The sequence below is a fragment of the Corvus moneduloides genome, chromosome 14, assembly GCF_009650955.1.
Source record: "Corvus moneduloides isolate bCorMon1 chromosome 14, bCorMon1.pri, whole genome shotgun sequence".
NCBI classification, from domain to species: Eukaryota; Metazoa; Chordata; class Aves; order Passeriformes; family Corvidae; genus Corvus; species Corvus moneduloides.
In genome coordinates this window covers 19,043,605-19,066,732 of record NC_045489.1, presented here as the reverse complement: position 1 = coordinate 19,066,732, position 23,128 = coordinate 19,043,605, and the positions used below count along the sequence as shown (strand labels likewise).

Here is a 23,128-nt window from a genome sequence, read left to right as displayed (position 1 = left end):
TAAACCCTTTTGGCAGCAGACCAAAGGTAGAACATGGGCTTTTGTGGCTGCATCATTTGCAGGCCACAACATTTCTAAAAGAGTAATAATGATGTTCTTTATGTACTCGAGATTTCATCCCAGGGTGCTGTTAGAAATCTCAGCCTCCCTGAGCTCTGGTTACTGTCCAGCAGATAAAGCTGTGAGACTTAGACAAGCAGCCCTACAGACACTTGGACTTTGCTGCTCTCAGATTCTCCTTACAGAGTGGCAAGATTTGTTTTCCTGAGGGAATTGAGGAATGTCAGCTCTGGCTTTTTAATCAGCATTTGCAGACAAAAGAAAACAAGAAGCATTGTCAACTTAAGCTGCTGGATTTTAAAGCAAACTCTAATCTCCTTCTATCTTTAGTTCATGGATCAGTTGAAATTAATGATTGGGCTCAAGATGCCAAGTGAAAATGCAAAGTCTGGAACTGTTTCTATCCTAATCTTTATTTAGGGCTGGCTGCAAAATCATAACCTGCTCTCAGTCCAAGTCTTTGATGTGGACTTTTCCCTAGTCCACATCTGCACACCAAGCAGAAAGTTCACACTCGAGTGGTTGAAACAAGTGGCAGCTCCTGTTTCCCCTGGGGCTCAGCCCTGTTTATTTAGGGTGACACCTCCGTGGCTCTGTTACAGCATCATCTGCTGCAGGTTTAGAAGCACCACAGAAAGTCACGGCTCCAGAAGCACCAGGAATGCCCCAGTTTCCCCAGATTATTCAGGAAGAGGCTTTAGCATCAGCATCTAGAGACACACTCGGGGGGACAGGCTCTCCACTGGGAGCAAGGGAATGGAATGCTGATAAATCCAAGGGGCACTGCAGGAACAAACTGGGTATCATTCCCAAAGGTCCTGACAGAGTTTAACAGATGGCCTTTAGTACTGAACACAAATACAAATTAAAATCCAGTCACTAAAATTAATCTCTATTTTAATCTGTTTCTAAAAAACATTTTATCTGGCTTCTTTTAGCCCCTTTCTTAATGGAAGTGTTTGCTTGGCACTGTCCCCTTCTGAGTTTAGACTCTCCCAAATCGCTGCAGGGGCTGCCACCCGTGCAGCAGCCTCTGCCTGGGTGTGACATAGATCACAAACTGCTTTTTCAATCGGTGGCACGGGCTCAAAATCAGTCATTTTCTCTGAGAGGGTTTTTCATCCAGCTCATCCAGGCATGCCTGTGGTTTGGCACTGCTCACATCTGCAGCTCAAACGATAAATATTTAATTAAGGATTTGTGTCACTGATTGAATTCTCTCATATAAAAGTTTTACAGATCATTGAGAGCCACGGGATGGAAGTTATTTGTTGTTGCCACAGGGTGTGTTTTGGCTCCCATTTACAGCTGCTGTTCTCACTGGGTCCCACAGACTGAGCACCCTCTAAAAAATGGAAAAATACTGATTAGGAAAATGCAGAGTTTAGTTTGGGTCCTTGCGGGGTCAGAAGCTGAGTGAAGGACAATAGGCTGCCTGCAGAAAGGCTGGCAGCCTGGATCTGCTTTGGTGATACACAGGGAGATCAGGACTTGAGGGAATATTAATTTCCATCTGGGGCTGAGTTTGCAATGAGCTTTAAATTATTCAAATGGGGTCAGTGCACCTCGTGTCAGGTAGTGCCAGCAGCACATCCTGAAATCACTTCTGGTACAGAATGTCGGTGTCTCCTGGAATTTCAATGTGCACTGTTCCAAAAGCAATCAGAGATAATTATGTAAACAAGCAGGGCCTGGTAGTAACATCAGCATTTCATTATCCCACTAAAATTAAACCAAGATCAAAAGAGGGCTCCCATATCCAATGCATGCCACATCTTTGAGCGTTTTGGAGGAGATTTCCCCTAAGGAGAACATCATGTGTAGGCCTTACACCATATGTTCCAGCCTACACTTCTCCCAAGCTGTCTCAGCATTCCAAACCCAAGTTGTTAGACTTATCCCATAGTCTGGATAAAGACAGTGCTGGGTGGAAGTGGGAAAGGGAGAGTTCCTTGCTTTTATGATCTGAGCTGCCTCCAGCTGGTAGGAGGCCAGCACCAGCCAAAATATAAACTACCAAAAGATCCTGCAATCCAAAATGAATCATAGAATCATGGAATGTTAAGGAGTTGGAATGGACCTTGAAGATCATCTAGTCCAAATCTCTTCTGCCGTGGGCACTAAATGAGGTTGCTCAAGGCTTTATCCAATGTGGTTTTGCCAGTGTTGGGGCATCCACAACCTCCCTGGGCAACTTGTGAAAGGGCCTCGCCACCCCACAGTAAAATATTTCATGCTAATATTTAACTGAAGTGTCCCTTCTTCCAGTTTGTCCCATTACTCCTTGTCCTATCACTGTTACTCTTTGCCTTCCCTGTATTTGCTCTCACCAACACCCTGCACTTGATCTGATCTGTAATGTCACCAAAGAGAGAGACCTCAGCTTGCGAGATCAAGTGGAATTCTCCATCCGTCAGATGAGCAGTTAATTACCAGGTTATTCTGAGCACAGTGACAGGCCAAAGGCAAGACTGGGAAAGAAAATCCAGGTATAAAGTAGAAATGATGGTACTGCCTATCTCCAGCTTCCACAGCTCCAGGGAACACTGTCAGTCCTGTGCTCTGGGACGTGCACATCCAGGGAATTCAGATGTGCCGTGGATAAGCATCCCTGGGCTCTGGATGGCCTGGAGCCCATTTGTGCTGAGATGCCCTCTCAGGCAGTGCTGGGATCTCGGCTCCCAGGTTCACAGAGTAGAATAATTCTGGAAGCAGCCACATTTTGGCCCCCTCTTCACTGCTTTATCCAAAAGATTTCTGCTGTTCTTGTTGTGCCCCCAAGTGCACAGCACATGATGGTGTTCCCAAATGGGGGGAAAAATTGCAGGAAATAAGCAGGAATGTTACAGACAGTAAATCATACACAGATTCCTCGAGGGCTGGATACAGATTCCTTTCAATCCCCTACGTTAAAACTTGATTAAATTGTTTCCAAATTCATCATCCAGCCTCTGGGATGACAAAATGTCCAAGACAAGGGTTGTGCTGCACAGGAAGCCTTTGCTTAGGAGGGAGGGAAGTTAGAAGTTTTAGTTTTATCCACAGTAGGTTCGGTAACATTTCAAACTTCAGCTCAGACTTCTCCTGAATTTTACCTGTGAGCTCTGCATTACTCAGATGCCAGAGCACTCTCCCAAACTTTTGTGGGAGTTAACACAAAGCTCCCAGCCCTTCACAGCCTTCAACCTCTGCAAAACAATTTCAGTTGCCACGATCTGTCCTCCCAGGGTTCAGCCAACACTTGAGTGGCACTCAAGGTAAACAGCATTGAACGCACAGTCAGGAAAGAAAACAAGGCTGAAAAGCTGGAAGGTCACCGTCAAGGGGGTTTTTCCTGTAGGAATGGATAATGCATATTCAGTAGTTGGTTGCAATTCCACACCTGGGGTTGAACCGAGGTTCTGATGGTCCTTGGCAGGAGTGCCCACAGCCTCCTCTGCACTTGCTCACAGGGGTTCGAAGGCAATGAAGGATGAGCAGGAATTACTCACTCCATGTGTATCCCCTTAGTGCAGGATACTGGCAGGGTAACAGTTTGGAAAGCACCAAGTAACCCATTGAATGAGCTGGAACTTTTCTACCACTGACCAAGAGATACTTTAAAGTCTTAAACTAATAAAGTTCATTTCTCCTCTGCCCTGTTTTACCTTGGAGTGGTCCTGACTGTATCCCAAATGCAGAGGAGACAGCGTGACTGAAATCTCTAAAGACACAGTGAGTCTGTAACAGGTTTCCAAACAAAAAATGTGAACTGTGAGTGACTGCAACTCCTTCTTCTCTCGAGCTCCTGTTACTGCCAGACTCTGGGAAACCTCGAATGCTCAGCAGAGATCACCAGTTCCCTAGGCTGGGGAACAGGGACTGTGCCCTGCTGAAGCCCTCTCGTTTCTCCCACCAGGTGCCTCTCCGTACCCTGGAGTGCAGATAGATGAGGATTTCTGCCGGCGGCTCAAGGAAGGGACTCGGATGAGATCTCCAGAGTATTCCACTCCTGAAGTGTAAGAGCTGCTGGCTTGTGTTGGGAGCTGATACATCTCACAAGAGAGATTGTGTTTAAGTGGGGAGGGGGAAGGAGACCACAGCTGTGTATTTTATTTTCAGTAAAGCTGTGGTTGGGTATATTTTGGGTGTCTGACAGCACAGACTAATGCTAAGGACAGCCCAAGCCAGCCTGACCTTTGCCAACAAGAAGATGATCAGATGCCCCATGTCAGTGGTAGTTCATGGAGCTCAGACTTCAGATTCTGTGACAGAAACCCAGTATCCATAACCAGGACTTCTGTCAGCAATATCAGCAGGGCCCAGCAGCCAGACTCTGAGTTAGGTGAAAACCAAAAGCCTCCAGGCTCAGCTGAGGCAGCAATATGGAAGCAAAAAGCATCCCACATGGAAACTAAAAGAGAATTTCAGCATGTGGAGATCTGAACTGGTCTTAATCCAAAGACTGACCAAACCAAGCAGCAGTGGAATGAAACAGTTTGGAAGAGAAGCTCCTGTCCTTTCCCATCCCTAATCCCTGGGGTTTTTTTTCTCCAGCTACCAGACAATGCTGGATTGCTGGCATGGAGTCCCCACGGAGAGGCCAACTTTCACCGAGCTTGTGGAGCGCCTGGGGGATCTTCTTCAGGCCAACGTGCAGCAGGTACAGCAGGGCCAGCCTGTCTTTAATAAATGCAGTGGACACGTGTGAGCATGTGCAGGGGTGAAGGTTATTGAGCACTAATGAGAGATTTCACTTCCTACCAGAGCTCACAAGGAAAATGCCTGCTGGGATGAGTAATGACAGTGTTAACTACTCAAATGTTAATTTTACTTCTGATTTTCTCCACCTCCTTTGTCTCTCATTTTCCAAGTTTATGTTCACCAGTGCTCTTAGGAGCTTTACAGTTATGCAGCTTAAAGCACAGAAATTCTATCTTATCATTATTAATTTCATAATAGTTAAACCAGTTGTTTTCTTCTTCAGTAAGAACAACCAGACCAGTTATGCAATTGTCAATTTAATTGAAGAAGAAATTAAACACTCTCCTCCAGCTCCTTCCTGTTTGTAAACAAATTTAGTGGAGCTCAGTTGAAGAGGGCCCAGTCTGCAATATGAAGAGCTTGTGAGTTTGATTCTATAACCAAAGTAAATTAAGGAGACATAAAAATCATGATAAGGGAATAGGGCACTTAACTGCTTCTCAAAATTAAAAACAAACAAAAAAAAAGAAGCACAGGGAAATTTGGACAAATAGTTTCAGGAGCTAAAGGCAGAGTCATTCCTGAGGATTGCTGCAGGGGGGTAATGACAATGCAGAGCTCATTACCATGTGCAGCATCAATTCCTGGGAAGGACAAGAAATTAAATCCTTTCAGGCTCCCATTTTAAGGTCTGGCTCTTCCCAAGCCCCTGAAGTTGAACAAAACCAAGCAGTCTGTACATGGGCAATTGCTTCTGACCAGGACTGGAAGATCTGAGGCCATGTTCAGCCACCCCACATCACAGGGTTCCCAAAGTGCCCCAGTTTCCTACCAAAGCCTCCTGCACAGTAATTCTTGGATGAAGTGTGAATTCTGACTTCCATGACTTCTATAGGGTGTGAGGAACATCATAATCACCTTGAACAAGCATCACAGAGTTAAGTTGAAACACAATCTAGTCCTTGCTCGGCACAAAGCTCTGTAGGATACAATAACCTCTCACATTTCAGATGCAGCACAAAATGAACTTCAGCAGCTCTGTGCTCTTTTCTGTTACTCATTTCATAGGATGGCAAAGACTATATTCCACTGAACATCACCTTGTGTCCAGACGGAGAATCCAACTGCAAAACCTGCCCTGTGGAAGAAAACCTGAACAACGGAGTGAATCGCTGGAGTGCAGTGGAAACTGGGTGAGAAAAACAGATACAGGGGTGGGGCAGCAAGAAACATTTCACTGTCTGGTGGCCTCTCTTAATATGGCTGGTGAAAGAATCAGACAAATTTATCACGGTGTTGGTTAAGATACGAGAGGTGAAAAAAGAGCTGTGGTCCAGGAAACTGGGCTGTGTGAGGATGTAACTGAGCTACAGCTGGTGCAGCATCTGCCTGGGTTTTATGCTGACCCCTCAACTTCCCTGCTTTCAGCAACAACAGCAAGAAGAGACCCCTGAGTGTGAAGACATTTGATGAGGTGCCGGTGGAAAAGGAGAAAGTGATGCATGAGGTAGGTGAGGTGACTGCATCCTTCCCCAGCAGGTTCACAGATCACTCGTCACCAGTGCCAGAAACACTCATTAGAGCTTTTGAAATCTGTTTGGTAGCAGAGAGCTTTAAATCAGACAGGAGATTTGGTCCTGGCATCTCACACCTGGGGCTGTGTGACAACAACGAAGGACCTGCATTTCTCTTAACAAATAATTTAAAGAGAAGCTCACGTGTGATTGCCCTGGCTTCGATCAGGCTAAAGGGCTTTATATTACATATTTCAAGATATTTTTGCACCACAAGAAAGTGGCAGCTCATTGAAATGAAGCTCTTTGAGGGAAATGTGTCCAGAACACCTTCTGGCTGGCTGACAGTCACTCACTTGGTGGGGGTGAAGGTGTTCAGTTCTGGGTAGACAAGACCAAGATTCAAGCTCCTGGTCTTGATTCACACAAATTACTTTAACCTTGGATTTTCCTCACTGCAAGTGAATTTATTTATTGCTAGTTTAATGCCATTGCAGGGTGGGAGAGTGTTAAAGGGTTTAATTTCCCTCCAGGGGAAAACAAAGGCTTGTTTTGTTACAGAATGAAGGCTCTGCATGTTGGCTTCCACTGAAATTATGGGTTGGGTTTTCTTATTTAAAAAAATCTGCAAGAATCTCCTGAATTCCCTCGGTGGTTCAGGCAGCCCCTCGCTGCAGCTCCATGTGCTGTCCCCACCTGCTGCCTCAATGGCACCTTCTGTGCCCCTAAGGAGGGACCTTTGCAATGCACAAATGCTCCAGGGGGATCAAAATTTAGGGAAGAAGCCTGAAGCTCTCAGGAATCCTCCTGACACAGGAGGAGAAGCCTCAGGTGGTGAGGAGAAGCTGAAAGAAAGGCTCCAGCTGAGAGTCCCTCTTGGACAGAGCCATTCCTCAGAGCAGCTCCCTTGGGAAAGCTCAAGTCTCCAGCTCCAGCTTGTCCTGGAAATACTTCATGTCCTTGACAAACACAGCCTCATTTCTCATTTGTTCTCTGCTGAGCACAAACTGAGGCCCATTATTGCCTCGCATTTTGCCAGATGGAATTTCTGCCTCTTTATCAGTGCATCTCAGGGATTAGAAGGCTTAGAAGTTTCCCTGGTTCCTGCATCTTCCCTCTTGCAGGATAAAATCTGTCCCTGTGAATCACACAAAGACGTTTGCTAGATCAATCCAGTCTCAGTAAGAGATTATTGCTGCCAGCACGAGCATTACCTGCCTAAGTGCTCCCTGTTCGTGGCATTTTCAAATAAGCCTTTACATGAGGGGGGAAAAGTTTCCCAAAAGGGTGATAATACCTCAAGAAATCAGAAATAAACGTGATGTTTCAACAAGGATCTTTTAAAGCAAAATCAGTGTGTGATCTGCTTTTGGACAAAGTAAGTGCACTTGGGTTATTGAAGTTTTTCTTAATTATCCACCCTGAATAGTCATTAGGTCATTATTTCAAAGAGCTGCCTGGAGCTCTCCAAGTGCTCCACCACACCTTCCTGCCATTGTGCAATTATCTGCCATCTCTGTGGAGATTCTTTTACCAGAGAGGTGTAAGCAAAATGCAGAGCAGCCCTCAGATAAACTGTTCCTAGACGGAGTGTTTAAAAAAGGAAACAGTCAAGATAAATTCCAGAGACAAGCTGGGTTTTACTGAGAGTTTGACAGACCTCATTAATTCAGGATTTTGCTTTATACTTTATAAACTCGTTTATAAACTGACCTTATTAACAACTGATAGATGACCAGAGCATGTATGAAAAGGCTTTTGCTTGTTATTTATTGTTTGATGAGATTATTTTTTATATCTTGATCAGTTTGACTGGTAAAATAAGACTAAGTAGAGTCTCATTTCTATGTTGGCTTTTGCTGTCTTGGTTCTGACAAATGCATAGATGTGTAACTTTCCAGCATTACAAAATATTTCAAATGCAAAGAAAGCCCCAGACCATTTAATATTAGTAAATTACTTCAAATGAGGACAGTGATGTCTGTGTATGTGTATAAACTCAGCACAAAGTTTAACTGCAGCCTCGAGACTCAGCTTTAAGTGCAGCACAAGCACAACCCCAACTTTAATCAAGACAGTTTTGTTGGACAGCTCATTAAAAAATCCATACAGGCCAGGGCCATCTATCTTTGAAAAGCACTTGCATTTACAAAATGCTGCTGAACTTCCACTTCCTTCAAACCCAGTGTTTCCATTTGTGGATTTCCAGCAGGTATTCAGGGAGCTTTTCCTCGGAGGAGCCCAGCCAGAATTATTGGATATATTCTTTATGAATCTCAGTCTATTCATATCTCAGCTATCCTACGAACATGGTGCCCATATGTCACGCTTAATATCAGTTTCAAATTTGAAAATGTCAAATTATTTTTTGATATGTTCATTTTAAGGGTGCTCTTTGGAAATGCAGATCCAAAACCTTAATGCCATAAAAACAAGGGAAACATTCCCAGGCTCCAGAGCAGCATTATCAGGAACACTTGGATAAAAATTGGTAACACAGGCCTTGATAAGAGCATATCCTGAAGGATTGAGAGCTCCTACACCAGTCCCAGCACAGGTTCCAGATATCCCTGATGTTCCCTCCCTTTTGCTCCTCAGGAGTCAGACAGTGGGATGGTGCTGACGTCGGATGAGATTAAAAGCCCCAAGAGGTTGGAAATCCGTTCCTGGCCCTATGGGATCATGGCTCTGGCGTGAGTACTTTGGGGGATTTCTTTTTCAGACAGTTCTTCCATTCAGAGGAATGCTTTTGAAATTTGCAATTTTGTTTCTGATGCCAAAAGGAAACCTCTGGATATCCAGGCAAGCTGAGAGGAGAGGAACTCTGAATTTCAGCCCCATAACCAGAAGAGCTTGGCTAATGTGTTTTAAGATCAAGGGGCGGCAGATTCTGCAAATGGAGAGTGATAGGAGGAGAAAATGAGACTATACAGGTCTAGTTTAGCTGTTTGTTCACTGCCTCCCCAGTGTTCTCTCTTAGTGATGAAGTTTGAAGAACTTGATTTATTAACCCAAAAGCTGACTGTAATCATACCAGTGTGTATATTTAACTCAGACAGAAGGAATGGCACCTTTGCAGCTGGGATGTGAGTAGAGTTGAAAGGCTTGTGCATAGTAAAGAGCAGCCCAAGCTCTGCAAAGCAGTGCCTGTACCAGAACCCTGCCTGCTACATTTGCTTTATCATCACTCTGAGACAGTCCTGCAGAGAATTCCCTAAATCCCACCACCTCCATGATCCTGGGGTTGTATTGTTCACACCTGGTTTACAAACAGAGGCTGGGATGGGGTTTGCTGGTTTTTTATCCATTCATAGTACAATACAGAAGATTAAAAGCAGATTTTTAGCTTTTTGCTCACAGTTCTTTGTATTTCAGTAACAACCACACAGGCAGAGAGGTGACCCAGTAGTGAAAAAGGCCTTCTCCACCTTCCTAACAACAGTAACCCCTTTCACAGATTCAGATGTCAACATGCAGAATTTCAAAGAATAGCTGCCCAAAATATTAAAAAAGAAATTATTCTGTAGCAACAAATTCCTTGTCTATTCAGTTAATTAAGCTAATTACTGACTTGCCTAGGGTTTCCTCAGAAGTCTGCTGAGATTTGCATGAGTTTTCTCTACACTGACGAACTCCATGACCTTTCCCAGCAGAGCAGCTGCTTGTTCTACAGCAAGTCAGCCTTTTTCTGCATTCAAGAGAAATGAGGGATGAGAGGAAGCCTGGTGCCCTTCTGGATATTGTGGGAGAGCTCACAGGAGAGGGCATGGTCAGAGTGTGGCAGTGTTTTGGAGGGGTTGACTCTCACTCAGAGAGAAAAGCAGGTGGAAGGGGTTTGCCTTGTCTTTTCAGGTCTCAAAAGCCACAATTTCCCTGAAGGCAGGGGAGGAGGAAAAGGGAGAAGGTTTCAGAAGGAAAGGTGGGCGACACTAAGAGGAGCACTGGAAAGCGATGGACTGTGCTGGATAGGGGTGAGGCCTCAGGAATGGTGCTGCCCAGCAGTATTTTCCTGGTAGGGCTGGACCTCGTGGGATTAGCAGAGATCCCAATCCAGTTCCATGTTTTTATCCCCTGCACACATCCAGAGCATTCCTGCCAGCACAATCCATTGCTATGGAGACCAAATGGCACCAGCTCTAAAAACAGGAGCTCAAATGGCAGGAGCTGCATTTCTGTGCTGCTTTACCTGGGCTGATTCACCTCTTTCCTGCATGATGTCACATTGACACAAATCCAACACGCACACTGCAGCCTCCCTGGTGGGATTTATCCCTCTGAGGATGTCTGTCACTCACCCCTGACAGCTTTTCTCTATTGCACTTCTCCTGTTTGGATAAAGAGTTGGCAGAGGAAGGTTCCCTCTCTGCCCCTTCTAGGCTTTCTCCTGAAAATCTGAAAAGTCAGCATCCAGCCAGATGTAGAAACACAAAAGTTCCATAACAGCCTGTTCTTTAGAGACTTCCAGGAAAACCCTCTGAACTGCTATCAGGCCCACTGGGAGTGAATGTGAGGCTCTGTGGGGGTCACTGAATCCCTGCCTGACCCCACCATCTGGGCTCTCCCCACTTCCAGTCAACACTTCCAGAGGGATTCCATCCAGCATGAGATTCCTGAGCCTTTCTGTGCCAGGCAGACCCTGACAGACCATCCCAGCAGAGCCTGCAGCAAGCTGTGCTCATTGTCTCCTGGTTCGCAGGCCCTGGCTCCCATGGCACCGACAGAGGTGTGGTTTTCCTTGGCCACATCCTTCCCTGAATGTTTGGAGTCCAGCTGAGGAAGCTTTTTTGTCAACTGCCTTTTTTTTGGAATCTTGCAGATCCTCACAGGCACAAAGAGCAGCTTTAACAGTGCAGGGCACCCCAAAGCCCTCTCGTTTGAGGACAGGACACCCCTGGGTGCTCCTGCACTGATAAGTGGACAAACAAGGCTCCAAGGCCTGTGGAATAATCTAGAGAGGTCAGAAGGGAGTGTGGGTTTAACAGGGAAGATGAAGTCACCCTTGTTAATTGTGTATCTCTCTCTATCAAAAACATTTACCCTGGATCCTTTTCAAAGTCTTTCTTTTCTAAAACAAAACTGTTCAAAGGCTTACCGTGTTTTCTAAACCAGGGTGGCTGCATTTATTATTTTTGCCAAAATCTCACTGTTTATTTATCCTGCATTCATTCCTCTGTTGAGTTTAAAATTTGCCAACAGCACACACCATGGAGTGTCAGTGTCAAGAGTTTAGTGAGGATGAATCTGATACTCTGGGCCTGGGCTCACTGTTAGGCTAGACTGAGCAGGTCTGAGCATTCCCTGCTGCTAAAATAGAGCAGGAAAGTTCTGAGCATTTTCTGCTGCTGAAGTAGAAAGTCACAGCAGCAGCTGCAGTGAGAGATGGAAAGATAGATTGGGATAACAACACTGGAATCAGCATTCAGGGAAGCACAGGGAGCACAGAGGGATTTAATGATGGGATGACTCTGGTGTCAGGTTCCATCTCACAATATTATCAGGCTACTGCCAAGCACTGCTTTAAAATTCTCCCAGAGACTCTATAATCAAGTTATTGTTTAAGATGACAAAAGGTTTGATATCTGCTCAGTTGTCCTCCCCCAGCCCTTCCCCTTCTCCCCCCAAATCCAATTATCCTCTGTTGCTCAGAAATCCCTGATCTGGTTCTGGCCCAGGCCCACAAGATCAGCTGAGGCTCAGCTGATCCGCTCTGGGCTCTGGATGCTGCATCCACATCCCATCACTGAGGGCTCTGCCTTTGCCAAAGCCAAGCTGGGCCTAAGGCAAGTCAGGAATACTGAAATGCTGGATTTTGCTCGGAACAGAAGGCAGACATGTCCAAACACAAAGTGCACAAAAGAAATACAGCCAGGATTGGGCTGGAATCCTTTTGCACCTTCTCAGAGAAATGAGGCATGGAAACATGTTTGCTCCAGGGCAGAATGGAGTTCAGAAGATAATAAATACATTTATTGTTGTGTCATGCAGCACCTTGCACTATGACCTGATCTGAGCTCTCCAAACTAGAATTTGGAATGAGTAGCTACTCAGGAGTTATGTAAACCACTTTTTTTTCAAGGATTTTTTTCAAGGATTAGGCTCTGTGCTTACAGTAGCAAGGACTAGAAGGGAACTGTGAGAGCCAGTGGATTTGACTGCAGTGTTTTCCATCCCACTGCTTTTGGACAGGCACAGCTGAGCAGCCTGGTCACAAATGTGAGGGGACATGAGGGTGGCTTTGGCTTGGGCAAACTTTGTTACCTGCAATTTGTGTTTAAAAGTGGTTCCAAACAATGAACCCCTGAGCCCAACCCCTCGAGTTCTCCTTGCCAGCAGACTGCTGATGCACTGGGACTGCCAGAGGGGAACCCAGGACGAAATTCCTACTGCACAGCACTCAGTTTAAAATGTATTAAAGCAAACTGTGAATCAGTCATTGCTACCAGAAGGAAAAAAATAACCCTTTTATTTCTTTAATTGCAGAAAAATTAAAATAAAAAAAAATAACCACTCTTACTCTGAGCCTCATTAAACACCTTTGAAAGCTCCTACAAAGCCCTGAAGCTCCTACATGTTATTAGGAGATGTAGTCATGAGACAAACTGCCCTACTTGGCAGCAATCAGCCCAATTTCTCATCTTTCCCTAAACACAGCTTCTGAACACGGCCAGGTTTCCTACATGGACAGAAAAGTCTATTAGTTTTTCCCACTAAGGGCAAAATACTTGGGTTTCTAATCGCAGAGCAGTAGGAGCTGCTCTGGAGTGAGTGCTGCACTTGGGGCTGGAATCCCTCCCTGCTCAGGGTGATTTTCCTGCAGCCATCCCTCTTTCTCCACACTCCTCTTCAAGTCATTGACACCAAAATTGAGATTAACAGAAACTGGCTCCCTCTCACATAAAATAAACAGCTCCACTAATGGTTTCCCAGCTCTTTGATGATTTCAGTATTTTTCTACCTCCAAAATCTCTGGTTTGTGCAGTAGGAGGAAAAAGCCTCAGTAGGTCACTCAGGGCTTCAAGCTACTGCAGGATTTCCTCTGTGGTATCTTCTAAACAACTTTGGCACCTTCAGAAAACTAAAAAGTTTGTGGAAGATTACTTAATATTCAGGCTGGGTCCCTAGACAGGACACCTTGTGCAAGGACAAATGAGTTCTCAGGGTGGTCACTGCAAAATGTGACAATTTGGGGTCTGTGGGCAGCTGAATTCCAGCTGAATGTTGTGGAATTCCCACCTCAATCCTCAGTGCTGTGCTGTGGTGGCAGCACTGACAAGGGAGCCTGGGCTGGGACTGTCCCAGCTCGGAGCAGATTTATCCCCACTGAGCATCTCTGATGGGCTCCCACAGCACTGGGGGGTCAGGCAGAGGCAAAGCAGTGAGGAAACACCTCGTGGGCAGCACAGTGCCAGCCCAGGAGAGGCACTGAACCCAGGAATGCCAGCTTTTAATGAAATGGTTTAATTATATAAGCATTAGTAACTTGTGGAGCTGCAGAACTGTGCTTAATCAAATCTAACCCCTCCAGTCAGAGAGTGTTTATTGGGGAGCTCAGGGAGAAGGTCTCTGCCTTACACAGGGCAGTCCAAGTGGCCTGGGCCATAAAGGGGCTTTTGGTGTGCCCTGGAGCACCATGTCCCAGGCAAGGCTGAGCTCTGGGGGGCTGAGGCAGCTTCTGAGATGCCAAGGGCAGGTGAAAAAGGGGTGCTGCAGCCTCATCCCCTGGAGCAGCATCTGCACATGCAGAGCAGAGCCAATGTCAGTGGCAGAACCATGAAAGGGAAAAATGCAAAGCCCCTTGGAGAGCTTTCATTAGGAAATGCCTTTCGATTAAAGGAATAGCACTGGAAGTTAATTGCATTTTGGTCTGCCATTAGATAGCAAACGACACAACTTCCTTCGGACCTAATTCATCAGCTTTCTGTGCTTGGAGCAGATAGGAGATGGCAGCATTTAGGAGTCCTTCAAAGCCCAGCCTGATTTCGGCAACAGGCGGAGTTATTCCCAGATATCCGATCTCCTGACCCACGGGGCAGGAACCCAACAGGAACACTTGCTGGGAGTCTGCAGGGGGCTGAAAATTTCCCGTTGTGTGGCCAAACCAAACCCTAATAACTCAGAGACATGCAGATTTGGGGCCAAGTTCAACAGATACTTTCAAGCTTCTCCCTGTCTCCAGTGACAACTTTAATACCTGGCAAATTGGAAGCTGGAGCATCCACGGAATTGTCTGACACGAGTCAATGGAAGTGAGCAACAAAAAGAGAATTCCATAAATAAACAGTGAGGCAAAGCTGTGGTTCCTTTGCTCATGTCAGGGAAGAGTTTGTCTGCAGATGAGCTGTGTGTGTAGAGAAGGGACAGCTGCCAAATGTCCAGGATACATAAGGAGTTTCCACTCATGTTTCTCTCTGGACAATGAGGAAAAGCTTAGTTGTGAAAGCAGAGGGCGCTACATTTTTTGTTGAAGTTCTCAGGGTTACTATTTATTTTAGGATTTCTGCTCTGCTGCTGCACAGGTTTGGTTCCAATGCCTTGTGCAGGTCTGAAAGCACAGGAACAGCAGCTTTGCTCTATAAACTGCAGAAATCATAGAACCCAATCTCATTCTAGACATGCAAGACATGGTGGCTTGGCTCTTAAAGCTCAGGTTCACTTCCCAAAGCTGGAGATGCAAACCTGCCATGGAAAGCCAGCCCAGCACACTAAAATCCCACCTAAAATCAGACAGCCCATGTCCCACTGCAGTTGAGCAGAGCTGCAGCTGTGTGTTATGGCTGAATTTGGCTGCACAAGAGCTTCGTGACTGATGTACAGAACATCACCACACATTCCCCCACAGCAGAGAACTGCAGGGGTAGATATTTCACAGATGGAGCCTACAGGCTGTTCCTGTGGCTGTGCAAAGAGCAGAAACCAGTGGCTACTCCAGCCAGTGCTCTGAACACCTGGGATCTTCCCAGAACCAGAAAAAATCCTGATTTTCTTTTTTTTTTTTAATATAGTGACACTGGTTCTGTCAGCCAGTGACAATACCTGCAGCTTGTGGGAAACCTGACGCTTTTGACAGGTTCCAGATTCAGAGGCAAGGGAGCACAACTTGTAGAGTCCCAGCAGCAGAACCCAGCAGGGCAGATTTACCCTTTCCATCTGAAAGGAGCTGTGTGACCATCCAGCCTGCTCTCTGCTGTACCACCACAAAACAAGACACACACAGAGCTCCTGTCCTGGATCTGCTATTTTCCTATTCATGGCTTTGGCTCCCCTCCCTCCAGTTGCTGTGTCTGGCTCCTGGCTGTTGGTTTGTTCCCTGGAGCAGGAACTGGCTCTGCCTTCTTCCTAAAGCACCCCAGTGAGCCCATGAGCAGCTGCTGGGGGCTGCAGCAGTGCCAGTAAAATGAGTGTCATGAATTCTACAATTATTTGATGAACTGTTGACTATTCAGATTTGGTTTAGGGTCATTAAAACGTAACTTTATACTCCTTTAAACACACATGAAATACACACACGAAGTGCTTGGGCACTGCCTGGTTTTTAATTCTCCCAGGCACATTCAAGTTATTCTGACCTGACACTTGAGCAGTGCTGGGATAAGTCTGTGACTGAGGTTCCTTCCCAAGAGCTGCAGTTAAAGGCTCCTGAGCGAAGTGCAGCAGCTCAAAAGCCATTCTCACACTGGGATCCTGTTGAGAATCACCCCTCAATTATCCAGGCCTCTGCCAATGAATTGCTCAGATGGCAGAAACCAAGGTTGACAGAACATTATTTTTAAGGCAGCCTATGACAGAAAGAACCTTTTTAGTTCTCCACAACCCTTGTGCTGTTCCTCAAAGTCACCTTGTGATACAAATCTTCTCAGGGTTCTCCTGCTTTTAACCCTGAGGCTGCTCCATGTGATGGAATTTGCTCTGCCCCGTGCCTCCATCACCTGGAACAAGGGAAGACAGGAGATAAAAGCAACAGCAATGCTGCAACCACTGCCCTTCACCAGCCCCTGGCTCAGAAATGTTAAAGGGCTGGGGAGTATAAAAGGGATTTTGCCCTGCACTGCCTGAGCATGTTCAATGCACACTCTTGCTTTCAGTATCGGTTTAAATTAGAGTCTGTCAGAGATTATTCAGTATTTCATCCCTTATTATGCTTCAAGAAAAGTCATAGCCTTCAGTTCTGCTTTCAGAAAAGTCAAATTTTTACTGACCTGTGTCAGAACAATGAGGGAGGATATTACTGTATGTATAGGACAGGTGCCTTTACAAGTAAGAGATCTGTAGTGCACTGAAATGTGGTGAGCTGAAAGGACAGGGCAGCAGAGCTCCTGGAATTACTCCTAAATCCATTTTTAAAACATTGAGTTATTTAAAATATCTATCTAAGTTCCTTCATCCAGTCAGTAAAACGTCACTGTCTTGCACAGTGCCATAGAGGTAAATTGACATTTTTATATATTTACTTTTTAAAGACATAATTTTGCCCAATAATTACGGAGCCAGGGTGGATACATCCCAGTGTTTGTTCCCAACAGGCGGAGAGCTGTGAGCAGGAGCAAGGAATCCATCCTATCTGACCACGAGACAGTCAAGTACCAGCCAGCAGTGCAGGTGGAAGAGGACACCATGGACTTCCCCCTGGAAGACTCTGTCCTGCTCCCTATGGATCCCAACCTGGAATGCCACAGCCCTCCTCCGGATTACAACTCCGTCATCCACTACTCGGCCCCCCCAGTGTAACCAGTGCTCCCAGCACAGGTTGCACCTCAGCCTTGCCAGGTTCTCCTGTGCCTCCGGGGAGCCTGGGTAAAGCAGAAGGGAATTCTGCCAGGATAATGCTTCACTTGTTTCTTCTGGCACATCTCGGATGTGATTAGAAACAATTTAAGGGCATCTTCTCTCTTCTCTTTAAAGGCCTATTGCAAGATCTGCAGTGAATTAATGACATTCTGTCTGTCAGAGTCACAGTAGGAGCTGTAACCCTGAACTGCTGCCACTCCTTGCCCCTGGCTGGGGCTGCTCATTGGCACTGGCAGATCCACAGGTTCCTGCATTCGCACTTCACTCCATCAGGGTCATGCCAAGCTGGTTGGGAACACAAGATTCAAGCTCCTGGCCCTGCACACATCCTGCAGGGACTGGTTAGGATATTTTGAAATCCAAGATATTTTGGTTGCAATTTGGATTTAATAATTTCCACTGCCCAGAGGATACACTCCTAAAGATGGTATGGCCCAAAGCAAGCTGGGAGTACCTGTGTCCCTGCTCTGTTGGGCCAGCAGGACACACAGTGTGGTTAAATCTGATCCCCTGGGCTTCCCCCTTGTTCAAACAGCAGTTTTTTCAGCAGACATGCAATAGGGAACCTTGCTGGAGATGCATCTGTGATGGTTGCAAGACAAAATCACTGCCTTAAATAAGAACCTTCTTAACTTAAACAGAATTTCCCAGCTGACATGCACACGTTTGCTTAAATGTGCAGAAAACTCTCATTACCAGCACGAGAGTTACACAAAAACTCACACACACCCTTGAGGCACCAGCAGGGCAGCAGCATTTTTATGTTTCCTTTCTGCACACAGGCTATTTACTAAAGCGACACACAAAAAAAGCATTTCCTCTGGATTCTGTGGTGGGTGCCCAAGGGTTTGACCCTGGTGATACTGGCCCGTGCTAAGCAAGCCCATGTGACACGCATTTATCTCTGACTGTCTTGCCAAGGTACATACTGGTATCACATTCAAATCCCTTCCTGGGGTCAGGGTAATTCAAAGCTTTTGTTGCAGCAGGACTGAAAGGATCACAAATTCTCACATGTGAGAGATTCATGGGAAAGCTCTCCAGGCTGCAAGTAGAAAAAGCCAGGACGAGCAAGACGTTCATTGGCAGCGAGGGCTGTAACCTCCTGAGTTACAAACTGACCTATAAGTGGCTCCCTGTGCAGTTTCCTCCAAGCTCTGCACAGCCCTTCCCTTTCCTTCCTTGATTTGACTTCTTCAGCGGGAAAAGAATTTTTCTTCATGATTCAGACTAGAGGGGGACGAAATCCAACCCTTGCAAAATGATGATGTTACCTTGGCAAAGACAGCTGCACACCCTCGCAGCAGCGAAGGAAGCTTTTCTGGATGAGTGCTTGCAGTGGGCTACGCTGGAGGAATCACAAACAAGCCTCAGGTATTATCAAAGGGGAAAACAAATCTCCAAACCCCACACCACGTTAACTGTGAATGCTCAAGCATCTGAAGGATGGGTTCTGGGGAACTGCACTGCTCCTTCTCCTTGACTTCAAAGTCACTTATTAATCACGTGCAGTCCCTCCAGAGCCCCCTGCTCATAGTGCACCTGTAGATAGGTGTGGGCTGTAGTTGCTTTATGGTCATTTTGCACTGCTTTGTATTTTAGTACCTAAGTATTAAGTAGAGCTGGTCATAGAAGAGAAGAAACTACTGGGAAAGAATTCTGATGAGCCCCAGAAAGCTCATTGGATCCGTTTTTCATCAAACACTTATTAGTAACCTATAGTTCTGATCAAGTAATCAATCAGTTCTTGTGGAAATAAATTATTGATGAGGCAAAGGAGAAGCAGGTGCAGACAGTGTGTGTGGCTCTGCTGTCGATGGCATCAGCTGGCTACTCAGTTGGCCTCAGTTTGTTACTGCACCTTGAGCTGGAGGGTGAGAAAAGGGCGCTGAAAAACCTTCACTTATGAACTTGGAAATGTAGGAACAAAACGTGCACGTGTGCTCTGTGCTTTGTGGAAGAATGGGGAACTCTGCTGGGTGAGCTGAGCACATGGCCTCCCCCTCTCTGAAGGACGAGCTGCAGGGGTTTCTCCGAGGAGCGCGTTTGGGGAGCAGAGCCCAGCGGACTGTGGGGAGCCAGGGCCCTTCTGGCTCTCAGTAACAAACATCAGCCTTTCTGTGCCACCTGAGGTGGTGAAACAGGGCACAGGCTCGAGATGTTTAAACCCCTGGTTGCACTGACAGCCCCCAAATCTGAGGGCTCCTCTGCAGTGGCAGAATCGAGAATGTCCTGAGCAGATCCGAGTGTCCAGCGATGGAAGGGACTGACTGATGTTTGGGCAGCTGTTTCCAATGTTTATTTTGAGTGGAAGATATTTTCCTCCTTATAGTAAATGTAACAAGCAAAAGTATTGCCTGAAAAGTATTATTGAACATATTTTCTATTTTATTTACTAATATTTTGTTTGTCCTTCTCTCGCCTCCCTTAATTTAATTATTGTTCTCTTCTTCCAACGATGTATATAGTGTACCCCCTAGCAACAAATATAGTGCTTCATTTATATGGTCAAATTTGTAACATTTTAGTCTAAAGAGAAAGAGATACCCACATGTAACAGAGTTAAGTATTGTACTAAACATTTCACTAATGCTTGCAGGCCAGGCTCCAGTTTACAGTGCCCCACTAGTGCCACGGCACAGCAGCTCTCTTGGCTGTGTCTCTCTGCCTCTCAATTACTCTCCTCGTTATTTAGTTTCAGTTAGGAAACAGGAATCTGGAAGAATTTGGCAGGTTTATCTCGTTCCTGGAAGTGTCACCATGTGCAGCTCATGTTAAAGGTGAGGGATTTCCACTGCCTGGGTTTTAATTGGAGGCTGGTGGATTGGCTAGAGGATCAGAAGGGGTAAACTGTTTAAATGATGTGATGTTTATTATTTTTTCAGACGTCTCAGGGATTCTTACTCAACTCCTGTCTGCCAGCTGCTTTCTCTAACCTGAGCTCAGTGGGATCTGTATTAACATGAACCTTCATTTCCTTTGTTTGGTGCTCCCTCCTACTGGTTTTGTGCTCTTGGAAGCCCAGAGAATTGGGGCAGAGGAGCTCAGAGCTCTCCATGGAATTGTGTTGCCTCCTCTCCATCACCTCCCACTTAGGTGTCCAAGTGCCTTCACCTGCATGTCCAGGCTGGTGTTTGTAACAACCTCCTGTCTCCTATTTTCTCTGCTTTTCATCTGTTTCTTGATATTTGCCCTCCCAGTCCCTTTGGATTGCTTTGCTCTGCCTTTTCCTTAAGATCAGGTGTAGGATGGTTTGACTGCTGTTTAACCTGTGCTTGCAGGGGCTGAACTAGATAACCTAAAGCGTTTTTCACATTCAATACTCACTATATAGCCATGGAAAACTAGTTTATATTAGTTTGTCTGGAAGTCTCTTTGTGTCCTTCCCTGAACAGGAGAAGCTTTTTAATCTACTGATTTTTCAATATTGGTGTCTGGAGCAAAATGAAGGCTGGTGACTGTGTGAATCTGATCTTTCCCAGCGTCCTTTCCTCAAACAATGAGGTTTCTGCAAGGTTCTCCCAAGTTATCCTCACAAGAAGGGGGTTCCAGGCAGGATGCTGAGCCCACAGTATCCTCTTGGGATATCAAGGAATTCAGATAAAACTCAAAGTCTGAGTAATGGTGTTAAACAAACCCCTGACTGCTGCAGGTGAACACATTTAGGGCTCCTGCAGACCCCAGCTGCTCTGCTTGACATCCACTGACACAAACCCTCTCTCCAGTCACCTGCTTGGCAAATGCCCAGGATAGCCCAGAGTATCCAGGTGTTTCTCTCATTGGATTTGCTCTCCTGTACACTGCAGGTGTACTGGAACTGGCCAGGCAAACACTTGTGATTTATCTCCTCACTGATCCTTCACATCCTGTCTCACTTTGCAGATTCCATCTGGCCTCTCCCAGCTCTGGGGATGTGGGCTGGGCTCCAGGATCCCTAAATCCCACCAGCACCAACTGGGCACACCAGGAGCGGTTTGCAAGCAAATAGCTACAGGGCAAGATAAGCGTTATCAGGTTTCCCTGAATGCAGGAGTTGCTCAGGATCAGTATCATACTCACAGATCAGCCTGGAGTTTTTTCTTATCATACAGTAAATAAAAACCACAAAAGGCAGCAATAATTCTTTTCTCCTTCCCTGAAAATGCAATGGCCAAATGCTGGGATCCATTTTCCTGGGTTTTTGCTACATCACAAAAGAACAGAAAGAATTTTGCCAAAGTCATGGCACCAGCACCATCTTGCACAAGTAAAATTCAGGGAGGAGTTTGGGATTTGACCCTCTCAGGAGTCAGGCAGTGTACAGGGGACTGTGGAAGTGTTGTGCCCAAGCACTGGGTGGTTTGTTTGACATTGTTATTTCCATATTTTGTGAATATAGAATGGGAAGCTTGGCCTGGGTCAGTTGGGACCACAAGGGTTACAGGGAGACCAGTGTGGGATGCACTGAGCAGCATCCTGTTCTCCTGGTAGTACTCAATTCATTTTTCCTTAGACCTTGAGTTGTCAAAGCAGCCACTGAAAACTGGGAAAAAACCAGTAACTTGGGACCTACAGAAATAAACTAAGGAAAACTGGGAAAAGCCAGGAACTTGGGACTTACAGAAATAAACCAAGAGCCATGTTCAAACCACCAAGGAATGTTTGTCTGCCATGTTCCTGTCTGTCTGAAGAATGTATGCACTGAAAACAATGCTTTCTTATGTAGTCAAAAATTGTACTGTATCTATTAACCAAAAAAATAAAAAGATTCTATATTTATACAGCCCAGGGCTCCTTTGTGTCATCTCTTGGTTTGAAAAGCATTGTCCTTGGAGCAGAATAAAAATAAATAATGCAACAGTTTTGAGAGATTTTTACAAGGCATAGATCTCATCCAAATTTCTACAGGGGGTTCCAAAGTCAGGACAGAGGCTGCCATGCTCTCCCTGCTCAGAGGGAGCTGCCCACTGCATTTGCTTAAAAGATTCACAGACCTCCAAAAAAAATGGGCAATTTGCTGGAGAAATGCACCAAACCAGCTGCTGCCAAGAACAGCCCATGGAGCACAGACATTGTGTCTGGTTACTTCTAAAATATCTCAATAAATGGGACTGAGAGAAAAGAGAGAATCACAATTCTGCCTTCTAAGGACAGCCCATGGTCACCAAAGCGTGGAAGTACAGAAGTCTGTGAAGATAATCTGCAGAGCATGAGGGCATTTGGGACTTGTTCAGCCTCAAAATTCCAGAAATTGTGTTGGATTTGGCTTGCCATACTATCCTAAAAAGAACACAATTAAATAAATACTACCCAATATGTTACTGAATTCTCTTTAGAATAAACTCTGCGCTGTTGAAATACAGAATATTCCATGCTCTCCTTTTGTAGTGAAGGTTTAATATTCAGAATGCCAAAGGAAAAAATCTCCCAGCTCCATCCAAGTGCAGCAGACCTGCTGCCATTTTCCTCACCAGCTGGCTGGTTTTTCTGGAATACCATTTCCCATTCCCCTTTCCACTTTGCTGGCACAGCGGGTAACTACCAGCAGAAAAAAAAAATAAGATTTTTATTTTACAGACTGACAAATACCAGTTTCTACTCATGGCTTAGGTATTAGGAAAGAGAAAAAAGAAGTGTGTTAGAGTTTCAGAGCCATTCTTCCATTAGCAGCCTTAAAAGTTATTGGGCTGTGTATTTTGCCAGTCACATTAAAAACTATGAAGCACTCAAGTCACTTCAAACATTTTAGCTTCTCTTCATTCCCTGTTCCAAACAGTCCTAGAAATAAGTGTCTAAATTATACATGTCATTTGAAATGCAGCAATCTCCTTTCATCCCCATAATGAGCAGGAACATTCTTCTCTGTAAACTAAAGAATGTTTTAGTTCCTTGTATAAGGCATGAGTCACCGCCTGCTCTGCGCTGCGGAGCCGCCTTCCCGCCGAAGCAACGGATTAAAGAGGGGAAGCAAAATATACAAAATTAACTCTGATTTGCTTTTAGCACTAAATGTGAATTATTAATCACATCCAGCTTGAGTTCCACTTGTGGAAGGGACCCTTGTTATGGCAAGGCTCAGAAAGGAATTTGTGGAAAACGGACAACAT

At 45.5% G+C, this 23,128-nt stretch overlaps 1 protein-coding gene across 3 annotated transcripts in view; it reads left to right on the top strand.

The window, feature by feature from the left end:
- LOC116450804 (vascular endothelial growth factor receptor kdr-like) overlaps nt 1-21,805 on the top strand; it is a 120,747-nt gene extending 98,942 nt beyond the window's left edge. For 2 of the 3 annotated variants that reach the window (XM_032123603.1, XM_032123602.1), the window contains exons 25-30: nt 3,959-4,058; nt 4,597-4,702; nt 5,812-5,936; nt 6,172-6,250; nt 8,856-8,950; nt 16,778-21,805. In XM_032123603.1, the coding sequence (XP_031979494.1) occupies nt 3,959-4,058; nt 4,597-4,702; nt 5,812-5,936; nt 6,172-6,250; nt 8,856-8,950; nt 16,778-16,982 (710 nt within the window). In that variant the 3' untranslated portion in view covers nt 16,983-21,805. The remainder of the gene's footprint in view (nt 1-3,958; nt 4,059-4,596; nt 4,703-5,811; nt 5,937-6,171; nt 6,251-8,855; nt 8,951-16,777) is intronic. The other variant, XM_032123604.1, reaches the window with a different exon arrangement.
- Nucleotides 21,806-23,128: the final 1,323 nt, after the last annotated feature.